At 50.5% G+C, this 18,469-nt stretch overlaps 2 protein-coding genes across 4 annotated transcripts in view; one reads left to right on the forward strand and one right to left on the reverse strand.

The window, feature by feature from the left end:
- The window catches only part of LOC120659958 (calcium-dependent protein kinase 13-like), a 31,193-nt gene that overhangs the window by 6,771 nt on the left and 5,953 nt on the right, over positions 1-18,469 (forward strand). The window contains exon 2 of one of the 3 annotated variants that reach the window (XM_039938260.1): positions 1,043-3,201. The exons of 1 other annotated variant lie outside the window; for it this stretch is intronic. In XM_039938260.1, coding sequence (XP_039794194.1) covers positions 1,043-1,081 — 39 coding nt within the window. In that variant the 3' untranslated portion in view covers positions 1,082-3,201. Of the gene's footprint in view, positions 1-1,042; positions 3,202-6,111; positions 7,311-18,469 lie in introns of those variants that run through there. One more of the 3 variants, XM_039938258.1, reaches the window with a different exon arrangement.
- On the reverse strand, positions 6,363-6,951 carry LOC120659959. Its single transcript, XM_039938261.1, has one exon. It carries the CDS (start codon positions 6,935-6,937, stop codon positions 6,395-6,397), a length of 543 nt encoding a protein of 180 aa, XP_039794195.1. The 5' UTR covers positions 6,938-6,951; the 3' UTR covers positions 6,363-6,394.

The following is an 18,469-nucleotide window of genomic DNA, read 5'->3' on the forward strand; positions in this document are numbered from 1 at the left end:
CTGGGTTCGTTAGGTGTACCACTTTATCAGTACAACCTATGAGACCATTGTGTCGGCTTAACCAGTCCATTCCAAGGATCACGTCTATTCCCTTAGACTTAAGTACTACTAGGTCTGCTAGAAATTCTACCCCACTTAAATTGATCCTTACCCGTAGACAACCTAGTTGACACTTAATGTCACCTCCAGGCGTCCGGGTTAATAGGGGTGTTTTTAGTAGTACTGTAGGTATATTGTGCTTTTCCACAAAACTCGAGGATATGAACGAGTGTGATGCTCCAGAATCAATTAATACTATTGCAAGAGCTGAGCTGACTAGGTACTCACCGAGCACTACGCCCTGAGCTCCTTGAGTCTCCTGCGCGTTGATGTGGTTGACGCGGGCTCGTCCAAATGACTGCTGGGGCTGCCTCATCTGCTGACTGTTGGTGTTGGTATTGGTGTTGTTGTTGTTGCGGATGGGCATGGCACCTGACAGAACTGGTTTTGGTCCATTCACTGTGTGGGAGAAGGCTGATGTAGCAGGCTTGTTCTTGGCATATGGGCTGTTAGCAATGAAATGCCCTGTCTCGCGGCAGTTGAAACATGCCTTAGCATTGCTGTTGTTGGTGGTGACTTGACTGGCATTGCTCTGCGGGGCCTTCATGGTGTTCTGGCTCCTGAACTGTGTGTTAGGGGCATGTGGGCCTGTTACCTGAGACTGGGCCCTATACTGCATTGGGGCCTGAGATCTTGGTGCAGTGTAGCTAAAGCTTCTTACTTTCTGAAAGCGATCCTGCTGGCGGGCCTTGCTTTCCAATAACTTACGCTTGTTATCCTTCCTTTCTTCAGTTTTGGCCCTTTCTGTAAGAATGGCCTTGTTCATCAGAGTGTTGAAGTCCGGGTAGATCTAAGGGGTAAGCAGGGTCCGGAGTTCTGGGTTCAGTCCCTTCTTGAACATGTCCTGTTTCTTTTCATCATCGTTCACTTCCTCTGGTACATATCGGGCCAGCTCCATGAACTGATGTGTGTATTCTTCTACTGACATGCTTCCTTGCTGTAGTGCTCGAAACTCATCCGTCTTACGCTTCATGGTGGCTGAGGGAATATGATAGCGGCGGAATTCCTTCACAAACTCCTTTCAAGTGATAGTGGAGGCGTCTTCGGCAGCGGCACAGTAGTTCTCCCACCAGGCTAAGGCAGTCCCAGTGAGTTGGTGGGCTGCCAGAAGGACTTTGTCTCGATCCTGGCATTCGAACAGCTCGAGCTTCCTCTGAATTACCCGTAGCCAGTCATTTGCATCCAAGGGGTTGCTGGATTCGGCAAAGGTGGGCGGCTTGGTTCTTAGAAATGCTGTCAGCTTGTCATTCATGCTTTGCTCTCGTGGCCGCTTGATGAGGGTATTGGCCAGTGTTTCCAGTATGAGGGTCTGGTTGTGTATTATCTATGTCAGGTCTCCGAGGGGTGGTGGTGGTGGGAGTGGCACTTCTCGATTTTCTCCTCTGTTCTGGCTCACTTCCTATTCTTCCTGAGGAGGGTTCTGCCCATCAGGCTGTACTCCTGCATCAGCGGCTGTAGGGGTCCGGTTGCGGGAGGCCCTCGTACCGCTTCGGGAAGCCATCTGTGGATTGGGTAGGGTCTTTGTGAGATTGGGATTAAGATTACGTGATGTTTAAGTTGTTTAATTCGTATCTTTGAAAATGCAGAATCTTCCTTCTGCCGGAAGCACACAACTAACAACAAGCACACAAACAAGCAAACAGTAAGCACAAACGACTTTATTACTGCAAAGGAGGGTACAACACGAGGACAAGACTAAAATGCGTACTACACGTCCGGGTACAGGGTCACACTTAAGGCTACAACTTAAGCCAAAGGGGCTGGGAGGGTACAACACTAGGATGTCATCGGACATTCTACTCGCGGGGCGAGCCTTCTTCTGGGGCGGAGTGTGCGAATGGTCCTTGCTCGCCGTCCTCTAGGTTTCCATTTGCCAAGGGTTGCGTAGCAGCTTTTTCTTCATCGGCGGTAGTAGGGCTTTCAGGGTTCTCGGGTGGGGCTTGTGGGGTTATCACGAGTGGTCCCCATCCTATGACGGGCGTCCCGAGTAGAATATGATCTTCCCCAATTGCCGGAACTGGTGTTTCACTTCTGGCCCATTCTTGCATACGCCGGTCTCGGGCTTGCCTGAGGCTCTCCTGAGCAACTGCTTCACTGCTGACCGCGGCTGCGGCTCTTGCCTCGGCTTGGGCTGCCCGGATCTGCTGCAGTCTTACCGCGAGCTCTGCTTGCTCGGCTCGATGGGTCTGCTCTCTCAGAATGTTGGCTTGCTCATCAAAGAGCTGATCCAAAGAGGATAGGTAGGTAACCACTTGATACAGGGGGTCTTCTTCATGGCGGCGCCGTTCTAGACTTCTCATGCGAGCTTCCCAAGCTAGGGTTCTGATGGCTGGAGGGAAGAATCTCATTGGTGTGGGGGCGAGATGTCTTTCGAAAATCCGGCACAGATAACGGAGTGCCTTCCTGACGGCCAAGGGATAGGTGTCTTGGTGCCTAAACCCTGTGGCGGTCACTCGCCATGGCTGGATGTCGGGGTAGCGGTCACTTCTGCCGATGACCAGGATCACCCTGCAGCGGAGGGTACCATGATGCTCATACTCTCTGCTGTAGTACCTTGGGCATTTCGTAACGCCAAGGCTTTCCAAGGCATTGGTCCTTTCGAAAATCCGGCACAGATAACGGAGCGCCTTCCTGACGGCCAAGGGATTAGTGTCTTGGCGCCTAAACCTTGTGGCGGTCACTCGCCATGGCTGGATGTCGGGGTAGCGGTCACTTCTGGCGATGACCAGGATCACCCTGTAGCGGAGGGTACCATGATGCTCGTACTCTCTGCTATAGTACCTTGAGCGTTCCGTAACGCCAAGACTTTCCAGGGCATTGGTCAAGAGGCTGGGGAAACCAGGTGCTTCTTGGCAAAGGCCCTGGGTCCATCCTTCCTCCGCCATCTGAAAAACAAAGATTAGGTGAACAAGTTTTGCATAAAAATGGTTTGTGAGGTTAAACAGGGTTGGAGCTAATGGGAAAGGCTTGGAAAAGGGGTCTCGCTCCTAGGGTCACGTCCTACGGCCAACCTATGGCTCTGATACCACCTGAGGCGTCCTCTCATGAGAGAAGACTTAAAAGTGATACAATATCAGTCCCAGGAGACTGATAACACTTTTATTACATCAGTTGGTACATCACCGTACAACTATACACGGAAGTGGGCAGTGAAGCGCCACTATCGCGAGGATAACAACTAACACCCACACAACGATATTAACTACGAAAAGGGGGTCATCAGAGTCTTGCGCCATACGAAACTTCCTGCGGGTGACCCTATCCACAGGCAAGGTTGGGTGCAGGACGGAACCTCTACTCAACGTCTTCGGGAACGAAGTCTGGATCTTCCTCTGTAAAAATTAAGAATGGGGTGAGTACAAACGTACTCAGTAAGTCCAACCACACCCAAGGATGGGGTATAAACAAAATATAATGCACAGGGTAAATCAAGGATGAGGCTAGGGTTTTATTTGCGGAAAGCAAATTTTGATGCTGGGTTCATTTAAAAGGAAGGATTTTCAAAGCAAGTTTTCTTGTACCAAGTAACACATAGTGTTGATCCACACAGAATCCAAGTTTTCAACTGCTACCGGATTTAAACTGCTATCAGACTAACTAGTGGGGTTTATGCTAAGTCGTTGCCCATTCAACGGTCGAGTGGTTTGCACGGTAATAGAGTCAGGTGAGATGACACACCAACTCGGTCCTTAGTTGTGACAAGATGGATATCTCCCTTCCTTGCTTAACCACACAGGTACAAGCACACCGATCGGCAAATCACATAGAAATGCCATCCATCCTGTCTAAACTCATCTTTCGAAAATTCCACATTTTTCCTTCCCCCACACACTCACACGTTTTCTTTTTATAAAACAAATTGTACCGAGTTTAAGGTTCTAAGCGTTCTAGCAGCGATTAACGTCCAAACGCATTTAGACATTAATCTAGGTGGTCAAGGAATGGTTATAACAAATCAAGGGGTGGCTATCCAACCATGTTTTAGCAGCAAAACAACATGCAGTTTTGAAACAGGCCAATAGGTTGTGTTTTTAAAAACTAGGACAAAATATGCATCAAAGGATGGGATTGAACTTGCCGTCTTCAAAGCCTTCCGGGAAGTCCTGACCGAGGCACTGTCCTTCGGGTTCGGGGTCGCGGAACTGGTCCTCGTTCGCTTGCTCGCTGTACTGCTCGTCGATGGATTCTCCCTCATTCATACCGTGATCTACGATGCGTACAAACAAATACATTATCAAGAAAAAGAAATAAAAGTTTTATCGTTGAGCTCGAATCGGAAACAATTACGATATGAAGATAGGAGTAATATTTCTGGACGGTTTCCTAATGGCATGGCCAAAACTATAATAGGAATGGCGTGGTAAAGTTTCAGGTCGATCGGAGATTGTTTGGCGCATGAAATGATAGGTTACAGAGAGGTTTAGGGGTTAAACAAGGAGTCAGGGACCTGTTTGTAAATAGTGAAAGGACCTGATTAGAATTCTGGGGAATGTTTGGGTTATTCTGTAAATATAATAAAGGATATGGCTTAATTTACAAAAGGCCAAATGGTGGAAGGGTTCTTAAACAAATAGAATAGAGGGGAGGGGGTTTTGGGCATATTTGCCCTCCTCTCTTTCCTCCCGACTGATGAACAGGGGAGGGAGGGGCGGCTCGCCGGCGGCGGCCTGGGCCGGCGGCTCGGGGCGCGAGGCGGCTCTGGAGTGAGGGAAAAGAGAGAGGGAGGAGAGAGGATCCGATCCCGGCCGTGGCTTGGGCCGGGGTAGTCCGAGGCGGCCCGGCCACGAGGGTGGGCGGCAGTGAGCGGCGGCGGCCGTGGTGGCGCCGCTGCGGAGCTCGGTGGCGGCCAAGGGGAAGGGGGAAAGTGAGAGGGGGCCAAGATGGTCCTATCCCTACATTGGCTCGAGCTGGGGCATGGCGAGAAGATGGGGCGACGGGGGCGGGCGACGGCGTCCACGACGGCTCTGGGTGGCGGCGCAGCAAGGCCGGAGAGGAGGGGCACGGGATGGTGGTTGTGGAGCTCAGGGCCTCTTTATAGCCGAGGAAAGGCGGTGGGGAGGGCTGAGCGTGTCGGATGGCCGGCGGGGCAGCTCGCAGCCATTAATGGCGTTCGGAGCGGCGCTAGCGGCGAGGTAGGACGGGACGTGTCGGGTAGTGGCGTGCAGCGGAGAGGCGGCCACAGGATGATGGGATGGGTCGAGCAGGGGTGGTCGGCGTGGCGCGTAGCTGGTGGCGCACAGGAGCGGCCTGCGGCGAAGGCGGGCACACACGCACGTGGAGCGCGTGGAGGCAGCTGGGAGCGGGACGATCAGGTGCGCGTGCGGACGGGCGGCGTGGCACGGACGCGTGCGCGGGCGAGCCGGCGTGCGCGGCTCAGTGCGCCGCGGCACGACGAGCGTGTGCGTGCGCACGCGTGGGCGCGCGCAGGGCGCAGGAGCGTACCGTGCGCGGGGAGTGAGCGGCGGTGAGCTGCTGCGGCTGCGCGCGGGAGGCCGAGGTCGGGGAGCCGGGGCGGGCGTGCGCTGGCCAAGCGGCGCTCGGGAGCGTGTGGGAGGAGAGGGAGAAGGGAGAGAGAAGGAAGGGAGGAGGAGAAAGAAAAAGAAAGGAAAAAAGGAAAATGGAAAAAGGGAAAAGAAAAGAAAAAGAAAAAGAGAGGAAGAGAAAGAGAGAGAGAGAGAGAGAGCGATCATGCTCCGGCGGCGATTGCGGCCCCGGTCGGCCACACGCAGCGGCCGCGTGCGTGCGCGGAACGAGGGCCACAGAGAAATGGGTCGGGGATTGGAAATTGGGTGGCGGGACAGAGAAAGGATTCCGGGAATTAGGGTTCAGGGTAGAAGATTTTTGAGCTCAACGATGAAAGACTTCGAAAATTATATTTAGCGCGTGATTTAACTGGGTGAATTTTTTCCAGGACGTTACATAAACTTGCATGTAGCTCTGAAATAATTACAGGACTCTACTTATCCCTAACGCACTACAATTTAACTAAGTACTTGATGGTACTCCTGACAGAAGAACGAAATCGATCAACCTCTCCCTGCTACCAATGTTGATCCTTCTGCAAAAACAGAACCAGATGTGCTGAATTGACCACAATGCAAAACAAAACTGGAGGCTGGTTGAGAAAGTAGTGAAGTGCAAATAAGAATATGTACCAATGGTGGTGGACTCGGAAGGTCCATAGGCGGAACACGGTCCTCTGATGATTGATGTACCGGAATACATTACACACACAATAATTAGCTCCCCCAAAAACAAGCATGCATTATCTGGATAATGAAGATGTTGCAGAAGCTTAGTCACACGACTTACTCAACGCGTTGCATACATCGGAAAAGGTATCCGGTCTAATCCGGAAATCACACGCGATCAGGAGGGGAACAATGCGCCTGCGATTCAGGGGCGCCGGCAGGAGCTCGCCGATGTCGCCGTCGGTGAGGTGGCAGAGGCAGGTGAGCGCGGCTGCATCCTCGTAGAACGGATCGAAGGCGGCGCAGCATTCGGGCGGAGGCGCGAAGACGCTGCCATCGGTGAGGAAGCCCGCGCACGGCATCAGCTTCTCCAGCGACGGCCGGCACTCCGTTACCTCCGGCGGCGGCGGCGGCACTTTGTGGCAGGGGATGAGCGGGATCTTCGGGAACAGCGGAGGGCAAGGAAGCAGCGCTGGGACTGGCAGGTCGGGGATGCTGTACTCGGCCTCCGGATGCAGAACAACACCGTTGGCCGGTGACGGAACGGCAGCCGTGGCCGATGGTTCGGCTCTGATCGCCGCAGTGTTGGCGATCTTGGTGAAGGCGACGAGCAAGAGGATCAGGAAGCATTTACTTGGAGGAGCCATCGCGTTGCCCTAGCCCCTACAGAAATGAACTTACAGGCTAGGGATCCATGGACTGGTGATGTTGAGGCAGATAATCTAAACGGAACGGCGCCGTACGTACTTGTCGCCGGCTGTTTGCATCGAGATCGATCTTATATCCGGGGCGGCTAGCTAGTCTGTTGTGTTTGTTAGCTGTAACAAAAGGTAGAGATGATCTTCTAGATCCTCTCGATCTGATAGAAGCGCAACATGTATTCACGATTAGCTTCAATTATTTCTGGCTCTGCTTTGTGTTGTATACATTAGGAGTGCTAAGCGCACGCACGGACCTTAGTTTACTTTGCAAAATTGATTTGATGGAATAATTATGCCACATCTTATGATGGATCCGAAATATATTTTTTCCTTCCGAGTACGCACGTCGAGTACTTTGCTGATGGACTCATCCATCCATCATCCATAAGTGTTCGACGTGCGTATATAGGCTTTGTGTTGAGTTTGGCACTTTGAACCCAAGTGTAAGTTAATGAATATCTAACTATGTATATTTAGCAACAAGTCTATTAGTCGTATATTTTTCTTCAATATAGATAAAGGTAAAAGTGAATTCTTATATCCCGAGGAGGAAAGAGGCTGAATGTGTACGAGGCTATGAACAAGAGTGGAGGCAGAGGTTTACCAATAGGTTGTGTGTGTTGAAGTAGTCTTCCCATTAGCTTTTAGATTGAATTAGTTGGTGCATGCACCTCAATACAATATCAAAGCTAGAGATCTCAAGTTTGAATTTTGACAAGCGCGATTAAATAATACAATTGCACCTGACTTCTATGTCCAGTTTGAGACATGTAGGAAGAGGTGGGCAATTCACTTATACTTCAACACTCTTCCTCACATGCAAGCTCCTAATCGCGCTCCAAATTCATTACAAGCTACTTCATCTGGTCATAAATATAAGTCCATTTAAGATGACAGTTTGTCGACATGTCCTAGCATTTACCAGTATAATATTTAAGTTTCATATAGAAATGTAAACAAATAAAAATACAAAATTATGCTACTAAATTTGCCAAAAAAATACTTTCATAAATCATAATGCATAACTCTTTTTATTTAATATAATATATATTTTCATCAACATAATAAGTCAAAATACCATATTGGAAAAACCAATTCTAATGCCCTTCCTTTTACTACGGCATATGATGGTGCCTAATTAAATTATCTAGCTATAAAACTCCATACATCATCATTTTACTTATTGGCTAGAATCGTTAAAGAAGATCGGGATAAAAACTGACTATCACTCGAGTAAAAATTTCTCAGTGAAAAAAATGAGAAAACCGATAAACGTGTTTATTGGTGGTGACCAATTTGTCAAAAGTTTTCTTTTTTTTGACGCAAAGACTATGGGGAAGTTCCCCATAGCATAATTTTATAAAATTAGAAGAACAGGTACAGCCAGGGAATACTTACAAAGCAAAGAGGAACAAAAGAATGTACAAAGCAAAACTTAAGAAAATGTCTCTAGCCATTGGGTAATAAAAAGGATGCTGATCTTCTCTAACTCTCACGAGATGGAGAATTACTTGGTCCTTAAAATTTTGGACCCAGAGCCTTATCGTCGGATTTCCTTGGTCAAAGATTTTTGAATTCCGAAACTTCCAAATTTCCCATGTCGCTATAATGAAAATTTCCATGAAAAAAGGTAGCCTCAGTGTTGCCATCAAGCTCAGAACACGCTCTTTGATATCTGCTGTAGATGACCAATGAAAACCAAGCTTTTGCCAGCAAGTTGCAGCAAAGGGACAGCTGAAAAACAAATGCTCCAGATCTTCATCTGAATTAGATGTGCAGAGAACACAACAAAAGTTCGGTTGAACATTGAAATGCCTTCTGACCAGCATGCTTCTTGTATTTAGCCAATCAACAAACAATAGCCAAGCAAAGAATTTCAATCTGGGAGTGCATTTGGACTTCCAGAGCTTCCTGAAGATTGGGGAAGGGTGCAAATTTTGGAAGACCATCTTGTAATATCTTTGGGAGGAATAAGTCTGGTTTCCCCAAATAAAAGTCCACACATCTTTGGTGTCCAGGTTGAAAGAAATAGACTATATGTAGTAGCTTAGATCCAACAGTTCATCATAAGAATTGAGAGTGAGGGGCAAATCAAAAATTGAATCCAGATCCTCTGCTAGCATAATGTGTTGCACTGAGATATCAGGGTTGCTTGCAAAGGAGAAAAGCCGAGGGAACTTGACTGAAAGAATTTCTCCATCAAGGAGATCATTCCAAAAGGTAACACTGGACCCATCACCAAATTTACAGGATGCAATTCTTCTATAATGAGTGCAAAGCTTTAGGACATCTCTCCACCAAAAAGAGCCAGTTGCAGCTGCAACATGTGGAACTTTAGAGGTGTAATACTTGTTCCAAATGAGCTATACCCAGGGAATGTTTTGCTTGCTATAAAACTTGTGTAATTGTTTTAGCAAGAGAGCATCATTTTGCAACCTAAGGTTAAGAACTCCAAGTCCTCCTTTGTCTTTAGGCTGCTGGACCATCGACCAAGCTGCAAGATTCCCTCCTTTCTTAGTAGCATCATTGTAACATCCCGAAAATTACCTAAAATAAATCGTGCGCTAAAATTTTGCTTCGTCGTTGAGCTCGAGATCCCTCCTTGAAACCCTAACCCCAGTTTTCCGGAATCCTCCCTGTTCCGCCGGGACTCCCGATTCCCCAAAGACCCGACACCCGTATCCAGCACCCTGTTTCCCCTCGACCTGCGCGTCGCGCTCTCGCGCGCCCGGACGCCAAGCGTGGCCGACCGGCTCCGCGATCAGCGCCGTGATCCCGGCGCGGACCTCTCTCCCCCTCTCTTTTTCCCTTCTCTTTCCCCTCCTTTTTCTTTTTCTTTTTCTTTTTCCCAATTTCTTTCTCTTTTCTTTTCTTTTCCTCCTTTTCTTTCTTTTCTTCTCCCCTCTCCTTCCTCCCTTCTCCTCCCTCCTTCCCGAACGCGGCAGAGCACCGGCCCGGCCCCCTTCCCCTGCTCCGCACGGCTCGGCCGCGCCACCACCCCCCCTCGCCCCTGCTCCCTCCCTGGGCCGCTCCCCGCTCCCGGCCTGCTCTTCCCGCGCCGTGACTCCGCCTCCCGCTCACCCCGCACCCTCCCTGGCCGACCGACGCTGCCGTGCCAAGCCACCCCGAGCCGTGCAACCACCCGCACGCGCTCGCCGCGTTGGGCTGCGCCACGCCGGGGCCATTGGCCGCGCACGCACGCTGCGGTGCCCCGTCACTCGGCCGCACGCGCCGCACGCCGCACGTTTCCCGGCCGCCCCCTATCCCGTGCGCGCGCACACCGCCACGACCACCGTTGACGCCGTACAGGCGGCGGCGACCTCGGCACAGTGACGCCTGCAGCGGTCGCCGCCTGCCTGAGGCGTCACGTCGCCTCGCCGAGCCCCGACCGCCGTTGACGCCGGCCCCCACCGCCATTATTTCGGCCGCCGGCCTCCGCCGCATCCCGCCAAGCCGCCACCGCCTCTCCACGGCTATAAAAGCCTCCCCACCGGCGCCGCACCCTCGCACTCAAACCTCCCTGGCCGCCACCGCCTCCCCTCCCCAGCGCTAGCGCCGCCGCCCCGCTTCAATAGCGCCGCCGCCGCCGGCCCGCGTCGCCCCGCCTCTGAGCGCCGCCCCGGCACAAGGTGAGGCCGGGAATCAACCCCGCCGGGCCCCCACCTCCTTTCCCCTCTACCCCGGGCCGCCGTCAAGGCCCAGGGCGGCCGAATCGGCCGCCGCCGGCGCGCCCCTACCCCTCCCCTGTTCTGCGTCGGGGGGAGGAGGAAGAAGGGGCAAAATTGCCCCAAGCCCCCTCCTTTCCCTCTTATTTGGTTAAGAGTCCCCCCCCTTTAACCAATTTGCAAAGTAAACCCTGCCTTTTTACCTAATTTCAAAATAAGCCCCCTTCCATATAAACTTAATTACAGATAAACCCTGACCCTTTTAGAATGACCCAAATAATTTCTAAATTATAAACCAAGCCCCTGCCTACTTAATCTTAATTACAATTAGGTCCCTGGACTCCTGTTTAGGGCCAAAACGCTCCCCTGACCTATCATTTTATGTGCCTAACGACCCCGGTTTAACCTAAAATTTTACCCCGCCTCTCCTAACTCAGTTTTGGCCATACCATTCAGAAACCATTCAAAAATAACAATCTATGCTCTATATTTCATGTGTTCCCTGTTTCGAGCTCGACGACAAATCCTTGTTTTGATTGTGTGCTTGTTTGTGTGCGCTGTAGACCACGGAGTGAACGAAGGAGAACCCGTCAACGAGCCGTGCTGTGAGCAGGAGAACGAGGACCAATTCCACGACCCCGAGCCCGAAGGACAAGACTTCCCCGAAGGCTTTGAAGACGGCAAGTTCAATCCCATCCTTTGATGCATGTTTCTGTCCTAGTTTTTATAAACACAACCCAATGGCCTGCTTTATAAAACTGCATATGTTTTGCTTGCATGAAAACACGGTTGGATAGCCACCCCTTGATTTGTGATAATCACTCCTTGACCACCTAGATTAATGTCTGATTTTGATTGGACGTTAATCGACACTAGAACGTTTAGGACTTTACTCATATTATGATTTTATTTGTTAAAGAAAATGTGTGTGTGTGGGAAGGGATAAAATGTGGATTTTCGAAAGATGAGTATGGACGGGATGGACGGCATTTCTGTGTGAATTGCCGATTGGTGTGCTTATGCCTGTGTGGCAGGGCAAAGAAGGGAGTTTTCCATCTTGTCGCGTCTAAGGACCGAGTTGGTGTGTCATCTCACCTAACTCCACTATCGTGCAAACCACTCGACCGTTGAATGGGCAACGGCGTAGCATAAATCCCACTAGTTGGTGTGGTAGCCATCAGGAGAGCTGAGAGCAACGGGTGACTAAGGAAAAGGGATAAGCCCCGAGTGACTTATGCCCGGTTATACCTAAGTGAGTGGTCAATGACCCCTTGGTGCATCCCGTGATGGCTAGTCAGGCTTAGCTATGGTGGGTAATGGCTATGTTGGGATCTACACCGACACGACGATGTTCGAGTTGTGGTATCCTACTTGTGGGTAAAGTTGCACACCTCTGCAGAGTTAAGAATCTATTCGAATAGTCCGTGCCCACGGTATTGGGCGAGTTATGGTGTGGTCACATAACTAGTGTTTCTTTGGGATGGGCTGGTGTGAGTTGTTTTGGAATTGGTTCCGGCAGTTGTGCCGTGTGCTACGACGGACGGGGAGTCCGGTAGCAGTTTTAAAACCTGAACTCTGTGTTACTGCAAAAACTGATTTCTAAAAGGTTTTTCGTAAAATAAACCCCTGCATAAAATGTCGTTTTTCTGCAAATTAAACCGTAACCTTATCCTTGATTTACCTATGCATATTATTCTGTTATAACCCCCTCCGTGGGTGTGGTTGGACTTGCTGAGTACGTTTGTACTCACCCCACTCTTACTTTTTACAGAAGAAGACCCGGACTTCGTGCCAGACGACGCAGAGTAGGGTTAGCGTTCTACACCCAACCTTACCTGTGGAACCGGCCCTGTCGAGATGCCTCCGCTATCGCAGTACTCTGAGCCCGTGGTAGACCCTATGTGGTTTGCGGTCTGGTGTTATGTCGTAGCTTGGCTAGTTATTATTATTATCTGTATCGAGTGTCCGCCAAGGTTTGTAAGGTTTTGAACCATCTGATGTAATAAATGTGGCATCAGCCTCCTGGGACTGATGTTTTGTATCACATTTAAGTCTTCTCTTATGAGGGGACGCTTCAGGTGGTATCAGAGCCGTAGGTTGGCCGTAGGACGTGACCCTAGGAGCGAAACCCGTTTTCAGGACCCTTCACCTTAGGACTCTTCTATCCTTAATCCTTTCCTCACACAAATACTTACCTTTGGTTCTTGCCCTGTTCCAGATGGCTGACAATGGATGGATCGGCGGAATCTGTTTCGCAGAGCCCGGCCTTCCTAAGTTGTTGATACTCAGCCTGGAACGCATTGGAGTTGTGGATCCGCCAGAGTTTCTTTACCGGGAGTATGACTCCAAGGGCACTCTTCGGTGTGACCTGATGATCTTCATAGCAAGGAGCACCCGCTACCCTGAATGTGGACCCCTGGTTCATCTCCACCACTGGATTCCGTTTCCCGGATACCTATCGGAAAGCCGCCCGCAAAGCCCTACGACGTCTGCGTGTGATCTACAGGCATCACCTCCAGCGGACTCCTATGGGATTTTTCCCGCCGACTGAAGGAAGAGGACGCACATGGATTGCTAGGATGAGAGGACTTGGAAGAGAAGAAGAAGATCTAGAAGACACGGTCTCTCACCTATCCATCTATCTCACCGGCCTGGATGAGCTCTATCGCGAGCAAGCAGCACAACTGAAGCAGCAAGTCCACAGAGCAGAAAAGGCAACCCAGGAGCTGGATGAACAACGGTCGAGGACCGTACATGCCGAGTATTCCCTAGCCGCCCTCCAAGTCCAAATGGATGAAAAAGAGGAAGAACTGGAAGAACAGTGGGCAAGAGCCGCACACGCCGAGGACTCGCTAGCCGCTCTTCAAGCTCGTATGCGGAGGTACGAGGCTCGCTGGGGAATAGGCGGATGGATAGAAGAAGACGCAGAAGAAGAACCCAAAGAGGCTCAATGGGATGTAGGCATTCAGGCCAAAGAGGAAGAGCCCATGGAAACCCATTGGGATGTTGGAACTCAAACTGAAGAAGAAGAACCTGAAGAAACCCACTGGGATAAAGGAACTCAGACCGAGGATGACATGATGGATCAGTATCTCCCACTGAAGAAGCGCCCTCTTAGGATCGAGGAAGAGTCTCCATGATAGGAGTTGTCTCCAAGCTAGAACCTTTAATAATAATCATGTACCCACGAAGTTGTACCCCACCATGATGCCATAAATAAAAATCATCTACCCCTTTTGTGTACCTCAAATAATCGTGCAAGATCTTCACCCTATCTTTGTTTTCAGATGGCTGAGGAAGGATGGACCCAGGGCGACTGCCAAGCTGCGCCTGGCTTCCCCAGCCTATTGATCAACGCCCTGGAGAGCCTTGGCGTCATGGAACGCCCAAGGTACTACAGCAGAGAGTACGAGCACCAAGGCACTCTCCGCTGCAGGGCTATCCTAGTCGTCGCCGGAAGTGACCGCTACCCCGACATCCTGTCATGGCGAGTGACCGCTACAGGGTTTAGGCACCAGGACACCTATCCCCTAGCCGTCGGGAAAGCACTTCGTTACCTGTGCCGGATTTTCGAAAGACACCTCACCCCCACACCAATGAGGTTCTTCCCACCAGCTATCAGAACTCCAGTTTGGGAAGCTCGAATGAGAAGCCTGGAACGGCGCCGCCATGAAGAAGTTCTCTTGTACCAAGTAGCTACCTACCTAGCCTCCTTGGATCAGCTCTTTGACGAGCAAGCCAACTTGCTGAGGGAACAGACCCATCGAGCCGAGCAAGCAGAGCTCGCGCTAAGATTGCAGCAGATCCGAGCAGTCCAAGCCGAGGCAAGAGCCGCAGCAGCGGTCAGCAGTGAAGCAGTTGCTCAGGAGAGCCTCAGGCAAGCCCGAGACCGGCGTATGCAAGAATGGGCTAGTAGTGGAACCCCAGTCCCGGCAATAGGAGAAGACCATGTTCTGCTCGGAACGCCCGTCATAGGATGGGGACCACTCGTTGGAAACCCACTAGCCCCACCCGAGAATCCTGGAAGGTCTACGGCCGCCGCCGCAAGAGAAGCCGCAACGCAACCCCGGGAAAACGGAGGTCTAGAGGATGGCGAACCGGGACCACTCATTTCCCCTGGAGGTCGTGTGTTCCTTTCCGAGGGAGGAACCCACTCAAGCCGATGAGTCAGCCTAAAGTGCTAGCGACCGTCAAGGGATGAAGCCGTGTGGTCCGAAGAAGATCAGTGCCCCTTTTCTTTTGTAGTTGTGTACCCGGTCGTGTAGTACGCGTTTGACCTTGCCCCTTGTTGTACCACCCTTGCTGTAATAAAGTTGCTTGTGCTTGTTGTTTGTGATGATTGCTTGTTGATTGTGTGCTTGCCGGCAGTAAATAGATACTGCCTTTTCAAAAATACGACTTAACCAACTTAAACATCACCTAATCTTAGTCCCAATCCACTCGTTCTGCAGATGGTTTCCCGGAGCATCACAAGGGCCTCCCGAGTCAGGGACCCTGCAGCCGCTGATGCAGGAGTACACCCTGACGGGCAAAACCATCCTCAGGAAGAACAAGAAGTGAGTCAGGGCAGAGGAGAAAATCATGGTGCACAGCTGCCACCACCACTACCACCACCTTTCGTGGACCTGGCACAAGTAATCCATAACCAGACTCTCATACTGGAGACACTGGCCAATGCTCTAGTGAACAGGCAGCCACGAGAGCAGACCTTTAATGACAAGCTGACAGCTTTTCTGAGGGCCAAGCCACCCACTTTTGCCGGATCCAGCAACCCCTTGGATGCAGATGACTGGCTCCGCGTGATCCAGAGGAAGCTCGAGCCATTTGGGTGCCAGGATCGAGATAAAGTTATTCTGGCTGCACATCAACTCACCGGGACTGCCTTAGCCTGGTGGGAGAATTACTGCGCTGCTGCCAGAGATGCCTCCACCATCACCTGGAATGAATTCGTGAGGGAGTTCCACCGTTATCACATCCCCTCGGCCACCATGAAGCGCAAGGCAGATGAGTTCCGCGCACTTCAGCAGGGGAGTATGTCGGTGGAAGAATATACTCACCAGTTTATGGAGCTGTCTCGATATGCGCCAGATGAAGTGAACGACGACGAGAAGAAGCAGGACATGTTCAAGAAGGGACTAAACCCAGAACTCAGGACCCTGCTCACCCCTCAGATCTATCCTGATTTCAACACCTTGATGAACAAGGCAATCCTCACCGAGAAGGCTAAGATTGATGAAAGGAAAGAGAACAAACGCAAGTTTCTGGAGAGTAAGTCTCGCCAGCAGGATCGTTTTCAGAAGACCAGAAGTCTCAGCTACAACGCACCAAGGTCCCAAGCCCCAATGCAGTACAAAACTCAGTCTCAAGTGACAGGACCACGGGCCCCTAACACACATCCCAGAAGCCAGAACACCATGAGGGCCTCACAGAATAATGCGAGCCAGGTCACCAACAACAACAGCAACGTGAGAGCCTGCTTCAACTGCCGTGAGACGGGTCGCTTCATCGCCGACTGCCCCTATGCCAAGAACAAGCCTGCTACTTCGGCTTTCTCCAACACAGTGAACGGACCCAAGCCAGTTCTGACCGGTGCCAACCGAGTGCCCCTCCGTGGCAACAGCAACAACAACAACAACCAGCAGAGGCAATCCCAGCAGTCTTTTGGACGAGCCCGTGTCAACCACATCGACGCAGAGGAAGCTCAAGGAGCCCAGGGCGTTGTACTCGGTGAGTACCTAGTCAGCTCAACTCTTGCAACAGTACTGTTTGATTCTGGAGCATCACACTCATTCATATCCTCGAGCTTTGTGGAGAAACATAAAATACCTACGGTACTACTAAAAACACCCCTATTAACCCGGACGCCCGGAGGAGACATCAGGTGTCAACTGGGTTGTCTACGGGTAAGGATCAATTTAAGTGGGGTAGAGTTTCTAGCAGACCTAGTAGTGCTTAAGTCAGAAGGGATAGATGTAATCCTTGGAATGGACTGGCTAAGCAAACATAATGGCCTCATAGGTTGTACGGACAAGATAGTACACCTAACAAACCCAGAAGGAGTCCGAGTGACCTGCCATACCCGGGAAAGTGGAGCAAAACCGATGGTGTTTAGCATGGAAGCCAAGTCCTTGGAAGAAGTCCCAGTAGTGAAGTGAGTACCCCGATGTCTTTCCCGAAGAACTTCCCGGTATGCCACCAGATAGGGACATAGAATTTATCATTGATGTTGTTCCTGGAACCGCCCCATAGCCAAAAGACCCTATAGGATGGCAGCCTCTGAGTTGGCAGTGTTAAAGAAACAACTAGAGGAGTTACAACGGATTGGCTTCATCAGGCCAAGTTCGTCTCCTTGGGGAGCCCCGGTTCTATTCGTCAAGAAGAAGGACGGAAGTATGAGGTTGTGTGTAGACTACCGGGCACTAAACGAAGTCACTATCAAAAATAAGTACCCCCTTCCCAGGATCGATGATCTCTTTGATCAGTTAAAAGGAGCCAAGTACTTTTCCAAGATTGACCTAAGGTCCGGATATTTTCAGCTCAAGATTAGGGAAAGCGACATCCCGAAGACAGCCTTTGTCACCCGATACGGACAGTTTGAGTTCACAGTGATGTCTTTCGGACTGACAAATGCACCGGCCTATTTCATGAACCTCATGAACAAAGTGTTTATGGACGAGCTAGATAAGTTTGTCGTAGTCTTCATTGACGACATACTTATTTACTCAAAGAGTATTCAGGAGCACGAGCAACACCTGAGGGTAGTTCTAGAGAAGCTGAGAATGCATAGGTTATACGCCAAATTCAGCAAGTGCGAGTTCTGGCTGGAGAAAGTAGCCTTCCTTGGTCATATTTTGACCGCAGAAGGAGTGGCAGTAGACCCCGAGAAGGTCGAAGCAGTATCCAACTGGTAGCAACCAACCAATGTCAGTGAGATCAGGAGTTTCCTCGGATTAGCTGGGTACTATCGGAGATTTATTGAGGGATTTTCTAAGATAGCCCGGCCCATGACAGAGCTGCTCAAGAAAGAGAAGAAATTCACCTGGACGGAGTCGTGTGAAAGAAGTTTCCAGGAGTTGAAGCGAAGATTGACGACAGCCCCAGTGCTAACCCTGCCGGATATTCATCGGGATTTTGTCATCTATTGTGATGTGTCCCGACAAGGATTGGGTTGTGTGCTGATGCAAGATGGGAAAGTCGTTGCATATGCTTCCCGTCAGCTCAGGACTCATGAGCAAAATTACCCGACTCATGATTTGGAGCTTGCAGCCGTAGTGCACGCACTTAAGATCTAGAGGCACTATTTGATTGGAAATAAGTGCGAAATCTTTACCGATCATAAAAGTCTGAAGTATATCTTCACCCAACCAGACCTAAACCTGAGGCAGAGAAGATGGCTGGAATTAGTCAAAGATTATAATTTGGAAATTCATTATCACCCAGGTAAAGCCAATGTAGTAGCCGATGCCCTAAGTCGGAAATCCTACGGGCCCAAGAATGACCATTTACGAGAGGAAATGGCACGATTAAATGTGCACATTGTCCCTCGAGGTTCCAGCCAAGTGCTGAACGTTCAATCCACTCTAGAAGAAAGAATCAGGAAAGCCCAAAAATCGGACAAGGGACTGATGGAAATCCGGAGGCAAACCGGAGAGAATAAGGCCCCAGACTTTCGAGTTGATAATAAGGGAACGTTGTGGTATAAAGACAGAATTTGTGTGCCCCAGAAAGGAGATTTCAGGCAGATGATCATGGATGAAGCCCATAACTCGGCCTACTCAATTCACCCAGGATCCACCAAAATGTATATGGACTT

This window comes from Panicum virgatum, chromosome 2N (assembly GCF_016808335.1).
Source record: "Panicum virgatum strain AP13 chromosome 2N, P.virgatum_v5, whole genome shotgun sequence".
Classification (NCBI taxonomy): domain Eukaryota; kingdom Viridiplantae; phylum Streptophyta; class Magnoliopsida; order Poales; family Poaceae; genus Panicum; species Panicum virgatum.

Bases quoted from the DNA above. Each gene is read 5' to 3' on its own strand.
- LOC120659959 (XM_039938261.1), bottom strand. From the start codon at position 6,937: ATGGCTCCTCCAAGTAAATGCTTCCTGATCCTCTTGCTCGTCGCCTTC.